We start from the raw sequence: 20,947 nt of genomic DNA, 5'->3' as shown, positions 1-20,947 counted from the left end.
AAAGATGCTCCCATCACTGGTGGGATGAATGGGAGCCATTTGTGGTTCAAGACCAATCACCAACGTACCTGCGCCCGAGTTAGAGCGTGAGCCCCTGAATATGTGTCAGAGTCTGTTCCAGCTGTCACAGCCACTTGCTCCTTTCCTTCAAGCAGCGCCACAGTGAAGCCACTAGGGGTGTAGAGGGCATAGTTAATGCCCATATTCTGAACTGACATCCCGGGTTCCTTGATACGAACTGGTGTCCATGGGATACTTACCTCTGTATTCCAACCACACCAAATGTGGAATCCTTAAACGCCCACCATATTTTGAGGTCCCATCAATATTCTCTCACCTTTTCTCATTTTATTAGGGCATACATTCATTGCAGAAGCCACGACAGAAGCGGCTGTCCACTCCTTATATCGCCATAGAGAAGAAAGGGGGGTTAAGGACCGTTCACACCAACAGAAAGAATGAAACTGCAAGTTTATTTGAAAGTATAAAATTAAAAAAAAAAACCTAATCAAAAAACAAAAGCAACCACGCACCACCTTTCCAGTTTACATCAACTTTGAATGTCACACACGATTTATTTACCACTTGCTTGCATTTTTTTTAAACGTCAATTTCAAAGCAGAAGGAGTTGAGGGCAGGTGATAATGATCACAGCTGAACGATTTTAATGCTAAAACAAAAAGGACTCGCTGATCTCATTTGAGAAAAGAGAGCAGGGATGGTTTTCTGATTGGCATAGATTTAGGCCATGTATAAAAAAACATCCTCGTTGGAATGAGTTAAAAAATAATGCTGGCCACTTATTTGCTATTTTGAGTAGGGGAAAAAAACAAAACAAAAAACCCCTGCAGCTTTGGTGTCCTATTTATATCTTTTTAAAAACAGCCATTTAAAAAGATCAAATCTATAATAAAAACATCCCTGTGTTTGTTTTAAAAAACATTAATAGACTCTCCTTATGCTACTAAGGCCATTTGTCTTTCCTAAGATGCCTGGAAGCTGAAAAGCGCGTGAGATTAATTCACCACGTGATTAATTAAAATTAGAATCCTTTCCTCTAAACAACTTCCAGAGCAACAGAAAGAAGCAGGGGCCACCAGAGGGAGAAAAGAAGCCACTCTGGCTCACAGGAGATGAAATATTCAGCTAGAGTTCCTCACATACTTTGGCTGCCACCAAAAGTTCTTTCTTCACTGGATTACTCAGAAAATAACCCACGTTATTTTAAAAATGAAAGATGTAGGCAACTATGTTCCTTTTCTTAACTTAAAAAAAAGAATCACCAGGTGGCTAGCTTTCCTGTAACACACTTTGAATTTGGTTTAAAAAATAAAAGCCTATAGAATAGGACCATTGAATGCCACTTCATCCCCCCTCCTGCAGGCTCCGTTTGAATAAGCATCAAAGAGGTTACTGACCACGTGGAAAGCAGCTCTGCATGGGTGACAGCTGCCCGGAGTGGCTCCACTTGGTTCCAGTTTTGTTCCCCCACAGCCATTAGTGTGGATTCTTGACGAATAACACCTACGTTTCCAGCCATGACTTCCTGAGGGGGTTGGCACTGTGGCTGGCTGGGCACAGAGAAAGAGGAAAGCTACCATAAACACAGAGCCTATGCGCCGAGGGAGAAAGGCGTCCCTCTTTCTGCGTCCTTCAAGAACTCGATAAATAATAACTCAAAGTGCAACAATGCACAGACGCCTGGCACACAGGTCAGTCTGGGGGGACTTGTTACTAGCGTGCTCAGCGGGACAAAGGAACGATCACCTCCTTTTGAATCTTTGCTTGGACCTCATTAATGGAAAAACAAACAAACAAAAGACAGCCTTCCTATACACATATAAATAGTCCCTTAACTAGAAGGGAAAAAACAAACACACTGTTTCAAATGCATTTCTAAGAGATTAAAAAAAAAAAAAAAAGTCCAAATGGCAAATCTTGACTCCAAACTATAATCCATGTCTCTCAGAGGAGAAACTATGGGATGCTCGGAGAGGCCTGAGCCTCACTCTGATTCCAGCCCTAACCCTAAATTGCAGCGCTGGAATCTGGGCCTTGGGAAGGGGGGTGAGTGCAGCCCAGGAATCCAGGCTCTCTCGGGGGAGGTACTGAATGAGGTTCTCACGTTGAGTTAGAACCTACAGTGTTCTCGAGTCCAAATGCACAGGTAAAATGACTTCTGAGTGTCAGGGGGACTTAGGGGGCGAGTGTTGAAGCTGCATGAATGGGCAAGGCAGGCTGGGTGTGGCTTACAGGGACAAAGGGCCAGATCAGATTTCTGGCCTACTAAACTCAGGTTTAGTACTCATCCCTTGTTTAGGGGCAGGTCACAGCTGGGAGGGAGACAATCCAGAAACCAGGGAAAGGACTGTGGACCAAAGCAGACCCAGGATCTTGGCAGCCTGTACTTTAGGAGCTGAGAACTCAGATAAACTCGTGGTGGGGCTCCCTGCCTGTTCTGGGATGAGGCTGTTGATATATGATCCTGGAGAAAGCTCTCAAAACGAGGATTCTCGGACACATTTTAAAATCCAGACTCTATCCAGACCTGATGGTTTCAGAGTCCTTCAGAAAACCAAAATGACACTGTTGACTTCTGAAGGGCGTGACTCACGGCAACAGTGTTCTTTGGCCCCGACCCGGAGGAACGAACAGCCTAGTGCAAGGTGGGTTCTGACGCTCCCCTGGATTCTCTCCAGAGTGGCCATCCAGTGACAGCCTCCTGGTAGGACCATCCAACCCAAATCTCCAAATGGAGCTCTAAGGAAGTAGCCCACAGAGAATCTGGTCCAGTGTCCTCTGCCCTTCTGAACACCCCATACGGCACAAACACTGCTTTCTCAAGGGCTACCTAAGTACCGTACTCTCCGGCCACCTACTCAGCAAGGTTCCAGCAGTAACAGAATGATATGGAGAGTGAGGCTGTGATCCTGGGCCCCGAAGGAAGAGCAACTGCCCAGAAAAGATGCACATACATCAGGGCAACTGAGAGGCCAGAAGAGTGCCAGGTCGCCCTCCAAAGAACATCCCTGAAATCTGGGGAAGGAGGTGAATGGAGAGAGAGCTGACGCCCCACATCACTCCTCGAGGCACCCTGAGGAGCTTCCCATGAGCGCAAGTTGTTAGGATGGTAACAAGTCAGAGCAGATGAACCCATGTGGACTTTGGAAGAGCTGGATCTTATACTTCTTCGGTGCCCTGGCTGGGTGCAGAGTCCCTAGGCTCCGTGGTGCCTTCCTGTGGGCCAGGCTGCCCCGGCCTGTGGCCCGTGTCTTCCACACTCAGGAGGCTGCTGGCTGCCTGGGAACTGGTGCTGTTGGCGCTGCCAGACCGGGAGCGGTAAGGGGGCAGGTCGGCTTGGTTCAGAGACTCGGTGTCTGAAGAGTAGGGCGGTGGAGGGAGGTCGTACCATGCGGGTCTGCGATGGAGAGAGCAGGATGGGGCGGGGTGGGGGGAAGGGGGGAGAGGAGGGGGAAGAGAAAACATTAGGAGCCCAGGCACGGCAGGCAATGCCAACTTCTGCCCTTTTCCGAGCGGATGCTGACATCGGGGATGAGATTTTCCTTCCAAGGAGAAAGGCAATCCAAGGACTAGGAAAACCAGTGATTTGTAAGAAGACGAAAGGAACAGGTCAGCGTGCTCTGCCTGGCCTGTGCCAACTGGACAGTGCCAAAACCACAACCTTTGGTAGGGAGAATTCTAAATATTCCCCGGCTCATCCTGGGTGGTTTGGCAGGGATTCACCTGGCCTGGTGTTTCGATAGAGCCCCTGACAGTCCACAGAACTGGGGGTCCTTACTGAAAGCCCACTCTTACTGGCTGTGCGGACTTGGGTGAGAGGATATCCTCTCAAACCCTCAGTCTCCCTATCTATATAAGGGAGTAATAATGACACCTTGCTTGTAGCGAAATAACTTAAAAGACATTTTATTTTCCAGCTCTCATTTACGGAAGGCTTACTACGAGTCAGGCACCGCGCCACCTACCTTACATCCCTTATTTAATGCTCACAAGAATTCCAGGAGAGAGCCATTACTTTCATGCCCATTGTACTGGGGAGAAAACTGAGGCAAAGGGGCATTAAATGGCTTGCACAGGGCCACACACAACTAGTAAGCAGCAGTGCTAGGATTTGAACCCAGGAATTCTGTCTCCGGATGCAGCAGTTTTAACCTTGCTCTACAATGGATGGTCCAAATGAGTGAGGTCTTGTGTTCTTACGCTTATTTGCGAAGATGTCCTTAAGCACCGCTCCTTGGAGCTTTGTTTAGCTTTTATGAGGAAGGAAAAGGAAGATTAAATAATATAAGAGCTGCCACCGGAGAGGGTTCAAGGAGGAGCCCAGTTAGCCCAGGAACACTGCCTGCAAAATGCCTTGTGCCACATCTGGTGAGTCCTGGGCTCAGTGGAAGAGGAACGCTGAGAGTCCCTGCAGGGCAGGGGATGCTGAGAACCAAGGGGGACTCAGGTAGCTCTAGTCCCGGGACTTCAAAGTGGGTTCTTTGGGTACCCTTGGAGGTCACCAAAGGAGAGAGGAAGGCTGAGCAGGCAGGAATGAGGTCCACTACTGGATCCAACTACAGAACTCTGGGTTTTAACTTTACATTTTGGGGTTCTTTGTACAGCTCCACCTGTGATGAAGGTTCTACTGCTTAACAAAGCTTGAGAGTTCTCTACGCCACCTCCTTTATTTTATAGATGAAGCCAAGCAAAGTTAAGGAACTTATTCACTCATTCATTCACTCACTCACTCACTTAACCATTCATTCATTCAACCTCGAGTATATACTGGGCACTGTTCTGCGGTAGCAGGTGAGTGCCCAGAGCTGGTCAGGGTCCTGGACGTGTGTCCGTGTGGCATTACCAGGGAGGAGGAGGGATCTGAACTGGCCAGGATCCTAGCGGTACGTCTTCAGATGAGTAACTTAAAAATCTCGGTTTTCTCATCTGTAAAACTGAGGCACATATAGAACCTCCCTCGGTGAGTGGCTGTGAGGACTGAGTGCGGTGATACACGTGAATCGTTTGCAAAGACTCAGTAGAAGTCAAAAGCCGCCGCCGCCTTTGCAGCTGAGTGCAGGCTCCTGGCAAGACCAGGATCCCAGGCACGTGCACACGTACGCCTGCCTCTGCGTGGGATGACCTCCCTCCCCGAGGCTCTCCCAGCACGCACCTTTGGTCCAGCAGGGCCTCTGAGTAGGAGGGCGGGGAGCCCACTTCAGACGCGTTCTGCTCGGCTTGGCTGGCCACGTACTGGATGCCATTGTTGACGTTGTAGGTGACGTTGCAGCGGTGAGGGTGGTCCAGGACCACCAGGCGGGAGAGCAGCACGGGGTGCTGGAGCCGGTGTACTGGCAGCGTCATGAGGTTGTTGCGCTTCCGCTGGTGGTGCAGGACCAGAGCCAGCAGGGCCACGACCAGCACAAAGATGACGGAGCTGCCGATGATGGCATAGGTGATGCTGGGATAGTACACGAGCTGGTTCTCTGAGGTCACGAACACCTGCCCGCTGCCTGGTTCTGAGAAGCCCCAGAGGCGAGAGAAAAGGAGAGAGGTTACCAAGTCGGTACACCCACCTGCCGCAAAGTCAGTCCCAGGACGGGAATGCAAACGTTCGCAGGAGCACGGTTCACGATAGCCGCAAAGTGGAAAGCACCCCAACATCCAAGGATCGGTGAATGGATAAACAAAATGTGGGCTGCCCATACAACGGAATATAATCTGGCCATAAAAAGTACTGGTGCATGCTACAACATGGATGAGCCTCAAAAACGTGCTAAGCGGGCTTCCCTGGTGGCGCAGTGGTTGAGAGTCTGCCTGCCAATGCAGGGGATGCGGGTTCGAGCCCTGGTCTGGGAGGATCCCACATGCTGCAGAGCAACTAGGCCCGTGAGCCACAACTACTGAGCCTGCGCGTCTGGAGCCTGTGCTCCGCAACAAGAGAGGCCGCGATAGTGAGAGGCCCGCGCACCGCGATGAAGAGTGGCCCCCGCTTGCCACAACTAGAGAAAGCCCTCGCACAGAAACGAAGACCCAGCACAGCCAAAAATAAATAAATAAAATTCAAAGTACGTTTAAAAAAAAAAACGTGCTAAGCAAGATAAGCCAGACAGGGCTTCCCTGGTGGCACAGTGGTTGAGAGTCCGCCTGCCGATGCAGGGGACACGGGCTCCTGCCCCGACCCGGGAAGACCCCACATGCCGCAGAGCAGCTGGGCCCGTGAGCCATGGCCGCTGAACCTGTGCATCCGGAGCCTGTGCTCTGCAACCGGAGAGGCCACGACAGTGAGAGGCTCGCGTACCGCAAAAAAAAGAAAAAAAGAAAAAAAAAAAAGATAAGCCAGACACAAGAGACCACATAGTGTACGATTCCATTTATATGTGTCCAGGAAAGGCAAATTTATAGAGACAAAAAGTCGATTAATGGTTGCCAGGGGCTGGGGGTGGGAATGGGGATTCACCGGTGATGGGCATCAGGGATCTTGCTCGGGTGATGGAAATGGAAATGTTCTAAAACTGGGTGTGGTGATGGCTGTGCAAATTGATACATTTACTAAAACTTATTGAGCTGTACAGTTAAAACGGGCAAATTTTATGTCATGTAAATTATACCTCAATAAAGTTGTTAAAAAAATCAGCCCTGGGAAATATAATATCCAGGGAACAGGAGTGATAGTTCCAGTGACAGAAACCCATTTTTCTCTGGAAATTTATCATATCACATACGTGAGGAACACTGGCCAGTGTGTCTGGGGTTCCTTATGTCGGCAAAGTATTTATTTAATGCCCGGCCTTTGCCAAACTTTCAAGACGGAGAGCCAGCAGAGCACAGGCTGAAATCATGGACTCTGGAGCCAGACCAGTTCAAACTCAAGCTATTCAGCTGACTGGCTGCGTGCCCTCTGGGAAGTGGTCAACCTCTCTGTGCTGTAATTTCCTCATCTGTGAAATGGGGGTGGTATTAGTCCCCACCTCACTGGGCTGTCCTGAGCATGAAATGAGTGAATAATTATCAAGCACTTAGAACAACAGCTGACACACTGCGGGTGTTCAAGATATACAAAATATGTGTCTTATCACAGCTACTTGCCTCACAGCAGCTCCGTGAAGTAGGTGCTGTAACTGCCTTCTTTTTAAGATGAAGAAGGAAGTTTGGAGAACTTGGGTCCCCTGACCAGGGCCACAGGGTTAGGAGGTAAGGCGCTGTACCTGATTTGAGCCCTGTGGTCTGACTCAGAGCCTTGCCTCTGACACTCTGCCCTGCAGCCCCCTACCAAGACCAGCTAGGCAACCGGCACGCATTTCCTCAGAGGCCCTAGGACGAAGGCCTGGTACACGCCCCAGCCCTGCAGGCTGCCAGTCCCCTCCTCTCCACGTGTACTAAGGAGCCACACTTCAAACACTCAGGGGAGAGGCTTCCCCGTCAGCAGGACACACCTGGCAAAGGTGGCCAGGCCCAGGCTGGCACAGGACACCAGAGTGGCCCCTCCTCGTAGAAAGTTGGGGACCCCTCTTCTTTGCGGAAGATCCACAACTACCCACAGCTGCGGCCCAGCTGCAAAAATAATCTAAATGCAGCCTAAGTGAGCAAGTCTGCGACCACACCCTGGGCCCGTTCAACCTCTGAAGCAGTGAAGAGGTTTTGGTGGGTTCACGTGAAGTGGCAGCACCGTCCGCTGGCTGCTCGGGTCCCGGGCCCTCATCACTGGATTGCACGTGGCTCTGTTCACCATGGATCTCCAGTGAGTAGGATGGTGTCTGGCACAGAGTTGACAGCCAATAAATGCATCCAACTCAACGAAAAAAAAATCTGTGTATTCACACACCCTGGTAAGGTAGGTGCTGTTATTAGTTTATTATTCCTGTTTTTCAGATGAGCAAATTGACTCAGAGGTGAATTAAGGTGTCTAAGCGCACAAAAGAGCTAAGCAGGGGAGTCAGAACGAGAACCCAGATATTTCTCCTTCAAAAGTCCACGTGCCATGCAACACACCATCTCCCCTCCTTTCCCGACACAAACAGTTCCTGATTCCCCACATCAGCCTAATCTGACACAACGAAAGACCTTCCCCCTCAAGCTCCAGGCTGTGTTAATTTTCGTTCCAGTCACACTTAGACATGGACTAAAGGCTAAGAAGATTCTTCAAGTTCCTGTCGGTCACCGTTTCAATGATGAACTGTATAGAAAGAAGCAAGCAAGATCCCAGAGGGGAGGCAGAAGCGTGCTGCAGACGGTTACGGGAGAAAGGCAGCTCTGGATTTTCTGGAGACAATGAGCTGTCACCCAGAGGTTCTGAGGGAGTTCTGTCTGCTCTCAGCTTAGATAATTAAAAGCTGGGTGGGAGCCTCTGGGTGTATATATATATGTGTGTGTGTGTGTGTGTGTGTGTGTGTATGTTTCAGATTTCAGGCCTAAAAGAGAAGAGCCTCTTTATTTCATCTCTAGCACAGAGCTGAAGGGTCGAATTCTGGGGCCATCACTGCTAGCTGCTGCTCAAGCAAGTTATTTAACTTTGGGCCTCTCACCGTTGTGGCCTCTCCCGTTGCGGAGCACAGGCTCCGGACGCGCAGGCTCAGCAGCCATGGCTCACGGGCCCAGCCGCTCTGCGGCACGTGGGATCTTCCGACCGGGACATGAACCCGCATCCCCTGCATTGGCAGGCGGACTCTCAACCACTGCGCCACCAGGGAGGGAAGCCCCAACGCTGCCTCATCTTTAAAATGGCAGTGGTGCTGCGTAAACAGCAGTAGCTATCTCCTTGGATTATTGGCAGCGTAAAATACAACTTACACACCAAGTGCCGAGAGCAAAGTGCCTGGCGAGGGTCCGTACTCAGTTAATGCTGTTCCTCCCTCCTTCCCTCCCATCCTACCTTCCTTCCTTTGTTTCTACTTCTTTTATTGCAGTAACACTGGTTTATAACACTATGTATGTTCCATGTGTACAACATTGTATTTCGACTTCTACATACACTACAGTGTGCTCACCACCAAAAATTGTTTCCACCTGTCACCATCTGGTTGCTCCCCTTTACCCATCTGCCCTCCTCCCACAGCCCCACCCCTCTGGTAACCACTACTCTGTTCTCTGCATCTACATATTTTGTTGGGTTTGGTCTGTTCACTTATTTTGTTTGTTTGTATTTTATATTCTACATATGAGTGAAATCATACAGTATTTGTCTTTCTCCATCTGATACCTCACTTAGCACAGTACCCATCCATGTTGTAGCAGATGGCGAGATTTCATCTTTTTTAATGGCTGAGCAATATTCCTGTGTGTGTGTGTGTGTGTGTGTGTGTGTGTATACACACACATATACCATATCTTCTTTATCCATTATTTCAGCTGTCAATGGGTTGTTTCCATATCTTGGCTACTGTAAGTAGTGCTTCAATGAACACAGGGGGTGCATATATCTTTTTGAACTAGTGTTTTTGTTTTCTTCGGATAAACACCCAGAAGTGGAATTGCTGGACCACATGGTATTTCTATTTTTAAATATTTGAGGAGCCTCCATACTGTTTTCCACAGTGACTGTACCAACTTGTGTTCCCACTGACAGTACACAGGGATTCCCTTTTCTTTTTTTATTGTGGTAAAATACATATGCAACATAAAGTTTGCAGTTTTAACCAGTTTCAGGTGAGCAGCTCAGCAGCATGAAGTACATTCACATTGTTGTGGAACTACCACCGCTTTCCACCTCCAGGATTTTTCATCATCCCAAACTAATGATGCGAATTCACAGGGTTCACATTCTTTCCTTTATCCTCTGGACCAGATGGAGAGGCTGGGAGAATCCCCTTTTGGGAGGTAGAGTCGGATAGAGGATAAGAACTGAATGAGTTCCTTTCCAGCGAGATGTACTTCTTGAAAGAAAAATGTGGATGGATTTTCACATGGAAAACAAATGGGTCCAGAGATTTTAAAACACTGACTTCCAGGTAACCACCTGAGGTTTTAAGAATCCAAGAGGGAGCTCTTAGTGAACGGAATGTAAAATGCTTGCAGGCGAGAATCGGTGATCACATTTGCTCGAGACATTATGATGTTAGGTAACTCAGGGGTGCCTGGTCTCTTTTCTGCTCTGTGTGTAAAATGTAATCGTGTATTAATTCATTAACTAGACTCACTTTTCTGAAGAGCTTGATGAGCCTGCTGGCCAAATTACTAATATCAGAGTTGCGTGGGACCTGAGTTCCAAGTGCATAATCCACGGATAATGAAGTTGCCATTTATTCTGGCTGTCCCACAAACTAATGCCCTCACTCCACTGTCAAACAGCTTGAATTCCCGTCCTGTATCTGCAGCTTCTACTGCATTAATTCCAGGCAATCTGGTTACCACCAGGGACCACTGTGCTCTCAGAGCTTCCGGGAGCTCTGGCTGCTGCCCGTGGTGGAGCCGGTTGTGCTCCAGGGCTGCCCGTCACCTCAGTCATCACAGATCTGTGGAGTTATCATGACAGTTTTTTTTTTTTTTTTTTTTTTTTTGTGGTGCGTGGGCCTCTCACTGTTGTGGCCTCTCCCATTGCGGAGCACAGGCTCTGGACGCGCAGGCTCAGCGGCCATGGCTCATGGGCCTAGCCACTCCGCAGCATGTGGGATCTTCCCGGACCAGGGCATGAACCCGTGTCCCCTGCATCGGCAGGCGGACTCTCAACCACTGCGCCACCAGGGAAGCCCTAACACGACAGTTTCTGAGCAGATGGTGAACATCCTGAGGAGGAGGGCCTTCTTCTAATTCACACAGAGGTGGTATCTGGACTGACAGAAGGACTAAACCAACTGACACCTGTGACTTGGGGTTCCTTTGCTTCTAAAAGATTCCCTCCTCTAGATGCAAATTGCCTTTCCTACAGGATACGATTATTCACCTCTCAGACTGGGCAAAGGCGAAGTCTGAGTTCACATTTTGCTGGCCAGGACTTGGGAAAATAGGTATAATTATTCACACATGGCTGGTGGGAGGGTAAATTGGTACAACCCAGGGTGGTGACGGGGTTAACAATATAGATCAAAATAACAAACTTACATTAACAATACATATCAAAATAGAAAAAGTACATATCCTTTGACCCAGCCATTCCACTCTTAGGAATCTAACAGATATATATACTCACACAAATGAGAAGTAACTCTTTTTTTTTTTTTTTTATAAATTTATTTATTTATTTTTGGCTGTGTTGGGTTTTCATTTCTGTGCGAGGACTTTCTCTAGTTGTGGCGAGCGGGGGCCACTCTTCATCGCGGTATGCGGGTCTCTCACTGTCGCGGCCTCTCTTGTTGCAGAGCACAGGCTCCAGACGCGCAGGCTCAGTAGCTGTGGCACACGGGCTTAGTTGCTCTGCGGCATGTGGGATCTTCCCAGACCAGGGCTCGAACCCGTGTCCCCTGCATTGGCAGGCAGACTCTCAACCACTGCGCCACCAGGGAAGCCCGAGAAGTAACTCTTTAATACAAGTATTCATGGAAGCATTGTTCGCAATAGCACATATATCAGGAAAGATCTAAATGTCCGTCAATTGCAGCCTGGCTAAATAAATGATGGTGCATCCAGACAGTACCACACCTATTTAAGAAACTAGGGCAGCTCTACATATACTGATGTGAAACAGTCTGAAAGATATCGTGATAAGCTGAACAACAAAAAAAAAGTCCAGTAGAGAATGTTCTGAGTATTTCTAGAAGGACACACAGATCTGGCACGACTGGGAGAGAAGAGAGGCAAGAGGGAGACGTATTTTTCATTGTTTACTCTTTTCTACTTTGTATTATTTATACTGTTTTATCCAGTCAAAAAATAAGCATCTTGTCTCTTCCTCTGGCTTTGCCTAGGCTGATGTGAGTAGAGGTTTCATTACTGGTTTCCTTCCTTCTCTCCCTGTAGTCTGAGGGCTCCTGGGGGAGTTTCACTGCCACTCACTCACTCGGACCCCTCCCTGAGCCCAGAATTCCTGTTCTAGAAGGTTCACTGCCCTGTTCAAACCAACGCCTTACCATTCTCCTGAAAGCTCAACTGCCTCTTTCAAAATTTTATTTCAAAAATTTATTTTTAAAATTAACTTTTCTCCAGAGTAAATATTTTTAAAAGTCAGGTTTAGTGAGGTATAATCGATACACAATAAAACTTACCCTTTTAAAATGTACAATTAGATGAGTTGTAACCAAATGTAACAGTTGCAAGAAGCACCACCACAAGCAAGATATCAAACATTTCCATCCCTCCCGTCATTTACAGCCACTCGGGAATCACTGATCTCTTTTCTGTCCAGAAAGTCAGGTAAGGGAATCATCTAGTAAGTAGCCTACTGTGTGTGGCTTCTTTCGCTTGGCATAACGCTTCTGAGGTGCACCAAGGTTTCTCTGAGTGTTACTATTTCATTCCTTTAGACCGTTGAGCAGTATTCATTGCTTGGATGCAACACAATTTGTTTATCCGTCCACCAGTTAAGGGAGGGAAGTGGTTGTTTCCAGTTTCTGGAATGCATATCTTTGTGCTGACATATATTTTCTTATTTTGGCGGGTATATACCTAGGGGCAGGCTGCTGGGTCGTATGGGAAGCGTATGCTTAATTAGTTTATAAAAAACTATCACACTGTTTTTCAAGGTGGCTATAGCACTTAGCCTTCTCCCAGTCGCTCTGCATCCTCCCAGCATGTAACATAGCTAGCCTTTTCAATTTCAGCCATGCTCACAGGTGCATAGTGGTATCTCACTGAGGTTTTAAGTTGCATTTCCCAATGACTAATGATGTCGAGTATCTGTTCATGTGCTGATTTGCCATCTGTATATCTTCTTTGGTGAAACACCTATTTAAATCTCTTGCCCATTTTAGAATTGGGTTGTCTGACTACTTATTATTGAGTAGTAAGTGTCCTTTAGACGTTCTGGGAGACAAGTTCTTTTCCAGATGTGTGTCTTGCAAATATTTTCTCCCAGACTGTGGCTTGGCTTTTCATCAACTTTACTGTGTCTTTTTGAAGATAAGTGTTCAAATTTTTTTATGAAGTCCGTTGTATTAATTATTTCTCTCGTGTTCTGTGTTTTTTGTATTCTATCCAAGAAATCTTTGCCTAGGAGACGTTTTATAGCTTTAGCTCTTACATTTATAACTATGATCCACTGCAAGTTAATTTCTGTTTATGGTACAAGGTGAAGTTCAATGTCCTTTCCCCCCCATCCCTTTGGATATCCAATTGTTCCAGTACCATTTATTGAAAAACCTATCCTTTTTTATTGAATAACCTTGGCACCTTTGTTGAAAATCAATTGTGCATACAAGGCTGGGTCTATTTCTAAATGATCTATTCTGTTTGATTAAGCTACATGCCAATCCTTATGCCAGTAATTGTGCTGAGAACTACAGCTTTATAGCAAGTCTCAAAATCAGGGAGTGTGAGTCCTGCATGCTCTCTTTTCTTCCAAATGGAATTTTTCTGATTACAAAAATATATTAGAATTAAAATTTTAAGTAATATAGAAATGTTCATGACAGACAACCTCTCCCTCCCCCCTTACACCTACTAGAAAAAAAACAGTTCACAGTTTGGTGTAGACTAGGGGTTGGCAAATTTTCTGTCAAGGGTCAGATAGTAAATATTTTATGATCTGTGTGCTGTACAGTTTCAGCTACAACCACTCAACTCTGTCTCTGTAGTGCAAAAGCATTACAAATAGTACATCAATGAATGAGTGTATTTGTGTCCCAAACTTGATTAAAAAAGACAGCCAGCCAGACCAACCGCTGAGAAACTATCATTTCATAGATTTCTCCAAGCCATTGTTTATTTTCTCTTATTTTGAGAATTACGTTTGTATTACATGCATGTAGGTGACCATGCATTAGATTTTAACAAGGAAACATTTTTAGGAATGTATTCACTTCAGATTAATAATCCTTCAGGAAGAGATAATAGTTCTTAAAACTTCCAGCTAAGGCAGAGAAAACAATTATTACATTTTACAATTGATTTCGTTGTAAGTGTTCTTTTAATTCAGTTTCAGGAAGATCTTATTTCTTGACATCTTTTATGTGTAAAAATGCCTGAATATCTTCATTAAGCCTGAATAACCATTGACTATACATAATTTTCATAGATCAAAAGTTATTTTAAAACATCATCTAGATATTGCTTCAAAAACTGTTGCGTCAAATAAAATGCAAGATTAAAAAAAGAAAAACCAACCAAACAAAAAACAGGCAGCAGATCAGATTCAGCCCACTGGCCGTAGTTTGCTGACCTGCTAAGTACAGATCCCTCAAAACTCTTCTTTGTGTATGTACGCACGTGCTTTTCTTCATGCTGTACAGACATTTCTACAAATGGACATCTTCCTCACTCACGCACACCTTTGTGAAGAAGGAGCTATGTAGTATCCCATTATATAGGCACGTCACAATTTCACCAATTCCCTACTGATGTACATTTTGGTTGCTTTTTTTTTTTTTTGGTGCTCTGACAAACAATGCCACAACAACATTCAGGCAGACCAACCAGACCATGAGAGCCATGAGGGGAGGGCCAGGCTTGCTGGTCTACTTCTATACTCAGTGCCCAACACAGAGGTTGAGTAAATTAGTCTGTGGCCACTGGTACAACGATTTCTTAGGATGGACTGTGTTTCCCTGGCCATCTAGCCTCCGGGGCTGTCTTGAACGCTCTCCTTTTCTCTGTCCACACTGAGCCACCAAGCGTGGTCAACTGCTGCTGTGCAGGGCTTCTCTAGACTCTGCTTCTGGTCTCCATCAGGCCCAGGCCAGGAAGAGAAACCTCGTTGCGGTCTTACTATCTTTAGTCTCTTTGTCCTCTAACCCTTCTGCAATACTCTCATCAGATTGAACACGACCCAGCTCTGTCGCTGTGTCATTCTTATAAAATTCTTCAGATCCAGGACCCTGAATGGCTCACATCACCCTCCCCAGCCACGCATTCAGACTCCGCAGCCTTCCCCACCTTGGCTTCCCAGTATCAACCCCCCTGGAGGATGTGGGGAGAGAAGTCCAGAGTTGGAATGTTGCATTGCTATTTGCTTTGTGACCTGTTGCCCACTCCTGATTTGAAAGAAATAATAATACAAATAATACTAACAACCACCATCCATGTTTGCTGTGAACTCAAAAACAGAGTAATAATCTTCATGATATCATCATAATGACTATCATTGCAGCTCTCAACCTATCAGCAATACCTTATGTGTTTACACATATGACCTCTGATTCTGTAATCCTCAAACCACCTGCAGTGAGTTGAATGGTGTCCCCCCGAAAGATATGTCTACTAGCAACCTCAGAATGTGACCTTATTTGGAATAAGGATCTCTGAAGATATAATTAAGGTAAAGATCTTGAGATGAATTAGGCTGGACTCTCAGAGTGTCCTTATGAGGGACAGAAAAGGAGAAGACCCAGAAACAGACAAGGGAAAAGGCCATATGGAGATGGAAGCAGAGATTGGAATATTGCAGCCCCCAAGCCAAGAACACCAAGAATTGCAGGCAGCCAGCCGAAGTGAGGAGAGATGTGATTCTCCCTCAGAGCCCCCACAAAGAACCAACCCTGACAGTACCTGCATTTTGGACTTCTGGTCTCCAGAATTGTGAGAACATAAATTTCTGTTGTTTTAAGCCACTGAGGTAGTAGCAATTTGTTTTGGCGGCCCTGGGAACCAAAGAGAGCACCCTGTGAAGTAGACCATTATTTTACAGAGGAGGAAATGGGGGAGCAGGGAGGTTAAGTCACTTGCCCAAGTCCTCCGTGCACCTGGGTTATGATCAATAGCTTTGTTAGAGCTAATTAGAGAGGGAACAGGGAGAAACCCAGCCAGTCTGGTTCCAGAATCCTTGCTCTTCACCTATGACTTTCTTTCATGTTCACCCCTGTCTCCCACCATGAAGAGGAGTTCCTGGTGGGCAAAGGCCGGGCTCTCCCCTTCTTGGAGCCCTACTCAGGGCCAAATGCAGCCTTGTAAACACAGTAGGTATTCCACACGTATTTTTTGATATCTGTAAACTGACTTTGAAACACAGTAATTCACAATCTCTCCATTTACAGAAAGAGTCAAACGTTGAATAAGAAAATGAGGGCAACCTTGAAGCTGAGGCATGAGAACTGGGCCCCCTACTGCTAATCTTCATCCTGTATGTATGATCTCACTTCAACCTTACGACAACCCTTTTTTTACAGATGGGGAAACTGAAGCCCAGAGAGGTTAAGTAACTTACTGAAGGTCACAAAGCAAACAAGTGGTACAACTAGTATTTGTGCCCAGGAGTCTGATGCCAGAAGTCACCACCCTGTCCCAGGTAGTTCTATATGCCCTCCCCTCTCCCGCTTGTCCTGTCCAGTTGTCACCCACCTTATCTCTCTTGGATAAGCGATAAGTCATTGCTTATCGACGCAATGAGCAATGAGAAGCAATGGAATCATTGCTCCAGTAGCTCCAATGACACTGATCAATATATTCTGAAATGTCTTCTGTGAGATGTAAGAGGTATTTCATGACAAAGTGTACCTTGGTCAAAGAGGTATGAGAAAAAGTGGATTCGACAAATTAAACCACTTTCTTTGTAGCTGTTCAGAGTGCAGGCTCTGGAACCAAACTGTCTAGATTCAATCCTTGGCTTTGCCACTTACTGGCTGTGTGACCTAGGACAAGTTACTCTACCTCCTGTGCCTCAAAATCCTCATCCGTGAAGCGGGATAATAGTAGAGTTCACCCCACAGGGTTGTTTTATGGAAAATACATTAAAATCAAGAGTTTAGAACTTTGGCACATAGTAAATACTCAACAAAGCCTAGATATTAATAGCTATCATTACGGGACTTTTCAGAGCCTTGACCAGGTAAATGTATACTGTGATGCTTCCTGAGACGATGTGGCTATTTCACCAGCCCTGGTGCTTTGCTGAGATGGACAGAACATACATCACATTCCGGAAGTTGTCTTTCCATAGCACGGGGGCATGCCTGACCTTTGGGTAAGCTGTTGGAGGAAGTTCTGCGGCTGTCGCTGCTAACTTAAGAGGCAGGAGGTGAGGGGCGACTGCCTAGCGCCCCTCCTCCTCTGAGCAGCACAGGTACTTGCCTCCAGGCCACACCCAGTTATGGGCCAGCATCCCCATCACTGACTGAAGTCGGCCAAGCACCAGGAGCCTCGGACCGTGCAGCAGCTCCTGCACGTGAAACGAGAGATTCCCTCCATTGGGAGGGTTGTCCGACACCCTGCCGTCCTGACACCTGACAAAACCCAGCAGGCGGGAGCTGATCCTGTTCAAATGCGCAAAGAGCCCAAGGCTGCCTTGGGTCAGTTCTCCGGATCCTCGAGTTCACTGTGGCCCCTGCTCCTCGGTGCTACAGCTGTCTGGTAAACCTTATTACCCAGGGAAATGCTGAGCGTACACACTTGGAGCTTCTGAGTGCAGAAAAGTTTCTGAATAATTTAGGGGAAAGGGCTGGTTATAGAATCATTACTCCCCGAGGGGGAGTTTTATTGACCATGAACAAATTCATGGCTTCTGGAGATTTCAGAAAATCTAACACAATGACCTGGTCCCCTGCACCCCAGGGAAGGGCTATTCGTTCTGCACACAATGGGGTCTTGTGTTTCGGTCCCGGCGCAGAGGGGGGACAGAAAGAGTTTAAGAGTTTAACGAAGGGACAGTGGGAAGCTGTTCCCAGCCTCAGGCCTGATAGGGTGAGGATGTGGCTTCTGGAATCGGGTGGGACCCACGGGAGCTGAGGCCTTTGGGGGAGGAATGCGCCCTTCGCCAATCTGCGGCCTGCAGGCAGGGAGCTGGGGGTACAGATATTCTGACCTTTTGTTTTCTACCCTCCAACCTCTTGCTGATGCTTCCTCCTGGCCAAACCCACCCAGAGCCAGAGGGTAAGGAGGTTCAGCCAGTGCAGCCCAGAGGGTCAATGGTGCACGTTGGGGGGTGGGGGGTGGGGGGGGAGGGGGGAGGAGCGTGGAGGCTGGCTGGTGAGAACATCCAGGGCAGGGCCCCCTGCTCCTCGGCTGCGACCTTCGCCCTCCTTCCCTGTCTCAGCCTGCAAACCCTAGCCGACTCCCAGCCCTCACTCAAACGCCACTCCTCTCGTGAAGCCTTCCACTGTCCCCTCTGTTGGAATGAAATGGTTCCTTCCTGTGCTCTCCTCACAAGCTGTCCCCTCTGCTGGACCCCCGTGACATCCTGCTTTATACCACGTTTGACAACACGCAGGCGGCAGGGGGACGACCCGCTGCCCTCTGGCCCCGTGCTGGGCGGCGCCGCACCGCCGCGCTCACGCCCCACGCAGGGAAACACTTGCCTTCCGTGCTGGCAGCCACGCCCACCTGACCCTGACCTGCTAATGGACCAAAGCAACCAAATGAGAAAGCCAAGGCTATCTATGCAGAGCTCACTGTAGCAAGGGAGTGAGCCACCGTCACCTGCATTTTGGCAGAGACTCCGAGGAAGGCAGAGGAGTGGGAGAGCATACAGTGGCCAAAAGGGAGGGATTCGGGTGTGCTCCGACCAGAGGCTACCGGCCCAGGGAAGCCGGCGGCGGGCGGGGCATCTGATGGGAACGGCCAGGGAGGGGGCGGGGAGCATATTTCGCTTCCTCTGGTTGGTCCTAAGCTGGAAACGGGGCCAAAAATTGGGGAAGCTGTCAGTTACTAATCAAGTCTTGTATGTTCGGGGTCCATTGTTACAGGGGTTATTGTTTGGCTTCCTGGGCTGGTTGTTGGAGGTTGGGGGTGAGAGTTCTGCTTTTACACATGGTCTGGTCACTGCCCATCTGTATATTCAGTTTCTCACTGACTATCCAACCCATGTCCCCAGGTCTGGCCCAAATCCCACTCGTGCTTGAGTCCGCCTGATGCCCTGGGCCAGTCTATTGCTCATTTTCCTCATTTGTAAAGTAAGGGCGATACACGTCCAGCATGCAGCATCTCTGTGGAGCTTAGAGCTGATGCAGGTGAAGTCCCTGCCTGGGAACGGTGAGTCTGCTAACGTCATCAGGTACCTGACTGTTCTTGGAGGGAAGCGAGGTGTAGGTATGAATGAGGACGCGTCCATCCAACGAACAACAGGTGGCGTGTGTGATGGTCAGCCGACATTTGGAAGTTTGATGGACAGGCTCAGAGTTCTGGTTCAGCCACAGACCCCATGAATGACGCTGGCCAATTTCCTGCAACTTTCTTTTTTTTTTTTTTTAGATTTATCTGAACCAGGTCTTTCTCTCTCTTTTTTAAAAATTTTTATTATTTATTTTATTTTTGGCTGTGTTGGGTCTTTGTTGCTGCATGAGGATTTTCTCTAGTTGCGGTGAGCAGGGGCTACTCTTCTTTGCAGTGCGTGGGCTTCTTATCGTGGTAGCTTGTAGCAGAACCCAGGCTCTAGGCACGCGGCCTTCAGCAGTTGTGGCACACGGGCTCAGTAGCTGTGGCTCGCGGGCTCTAGAGCGCAGGCTCAGTAGTTGTGGCGCACGGGCTTAGTTGCTCCGCGGCATCTGGGATCTTCCTGCACCAGGGCTCGAACCCGTGTCCCCCGCACTGGCAGGCAGATTAGTAACCACTGCGCCACCAGGGAAGTCCCTCCTGCACCTTTCTAAGCCTCATCTGTAATGTCAGGATTAAAAACCTGCCCCACCACAGAGTTGATAAGAACATTAAAAACCGCTGTTTTAAATCCAAGCCAAGTGAACCAATTGTGAGCTGGATGCTCTGACTTCCTCTTGTCTGTGCAAAGACTCTGATCCCTGCATGCCTGAGCTGACTGGCAGGAAAGAGGAAATGATGCCCAGAGGGAAGTAGGCAGAATAGCCAGGATTTTAGGGTCATGGAGGCTGAGGCCTTCCAAGGTTTGTGCTGAGAGTTAAGGAGGGATATCTGGCTGGGGGCATGTTCATTTATCACTCAGATCCCAGACAGATGGTTGGACCTTGAGCTTACGGCTGGGGATGCCAGAACCAAAACAGCAGAGACCTGACCCTGGGGATGCTCACGTGGGACAGGCCCTGGGGCCCCACTTCTCGCCAGGTTCCCCCAGGATCACCTCTACCAGCCTGCAGCCACGTCCTCTCAAGCAGGGAAGCGTCCAGGAACTGTCTTGGCCATCGTAAGCCAAGGGCATCCCTATATCCATCCACCTGGACTTTTCCTTGTTTTTTAAAAAACATCCCACGGGGCTGTTGTGCCTTTGTGGATCTCCATTCCAAGCACATCTCCTGTACCAATTTAGATGCGGATTGAAAAAGTTTAATTTAAAGGGCAGACTGGCAAATGACTGAATCAAAAGAGAACCACAAAAACCCCACTGAACCATTGCCATGGCAACGCAAGTTTCTAAAATTAACCGAAAGGAGGGTGATGGGAAAATCCTTGCTGCCAGCCTGCCCAGAGTCAGAGGACCACAGCAGGAGGCATCCTGGCCTGGAGCCAGAGGAAAATTAGAGAGGGGATCCATCTGCCAGGAGGGAACTAGGGCTCTAAGACCATTGAGAGCCAAGAGATGAGCACATTAAGATTACATTCAAAACGGGAGAGAGGAAAAAAAAAGAGAAAGTTCTAAGACTGGAGATAAAATGAGTGGATATCTCCCTGGGAATTCCAGTGGTTCTTATTCCAAGAGACCCCAGGGGCTCTTGTCCTCCCCACCTCTCACATTTGCCCACCCTTGGGCAAAGGGGACAGGAAGTGTCCCTAAAAAGCCCTGCATTTTCAACAAACACTATTGAGCCAGCCAACTGTTACCAGTAGCCCCTAATTTACAAGCTGCTCACCGCGAGGAGGGCGGCTTGGTAGGGAGGAGAGTCCCCCGTGATCCAGAGCTCTCAGAAGCCTGCCAAGAGCTGCTGTACATGCTCAGAGCTCGTTCTCTGGCTCTGATGAGGAAGAGCACCAATGATCAGCCAGCAAGTGAGGTGGTGATGAATGGCCTCTGCTAAGACACTGGCCC

The 20,947-nt window shown here is 48.0% G+C and overlaps 1 protein-coding gene across 1 annotated transcript in view; it reads right to left on the bottom strand.

The window, feature by feature from the left end:
• Nucleotides 1–454: 454 nt before the first annotated feature.
• The window catches only part of LDLRAD3 (low density lipoprotein receptor class A domain containing 3), a 258,143-nt gene continuing 237,650 nt past the window's right edge, over nt 455–20,947 (bottom strand). The window contains exons 5-6 of the mRNA XM_032638780.1: nt 5,174–5,519; nt 455–3,418 (exon numbers count right to left, since the gene is read on the bottom strand). Of these exons, the coding sequence (XP_032494671.1) occupies nt 3,181–3,418; nt 5,174–5,519 (584 nt within the window). The 3' untranslated portion in view covers nt 455–3,180. The remainder of the gene's footprint in view (nt 3,419–5,173; nt 5,520–20,947) is intronic.

The sequence above is a fragment of the Phocoena sinus genome, chromosome 8 (genome assembly GCF_008692025.1).
Source record: "Phocoena sinus isolate mPhoSin1 chromosome 8, mPhoSin1.pri, whole genome shotgun sequence".
NCBI classification, from domain to species: domain Eukaryota; kingdom Metazoa; phylum Chordata; class Mammalia; order Artiodactyla; family Phocoenidae; genus Phocoena; species Phocoena sinus.
Note: the sequence above shows the minus strand (reverse complement) of the source record. Positions and strands in the feature narration are given on the sequence as shown.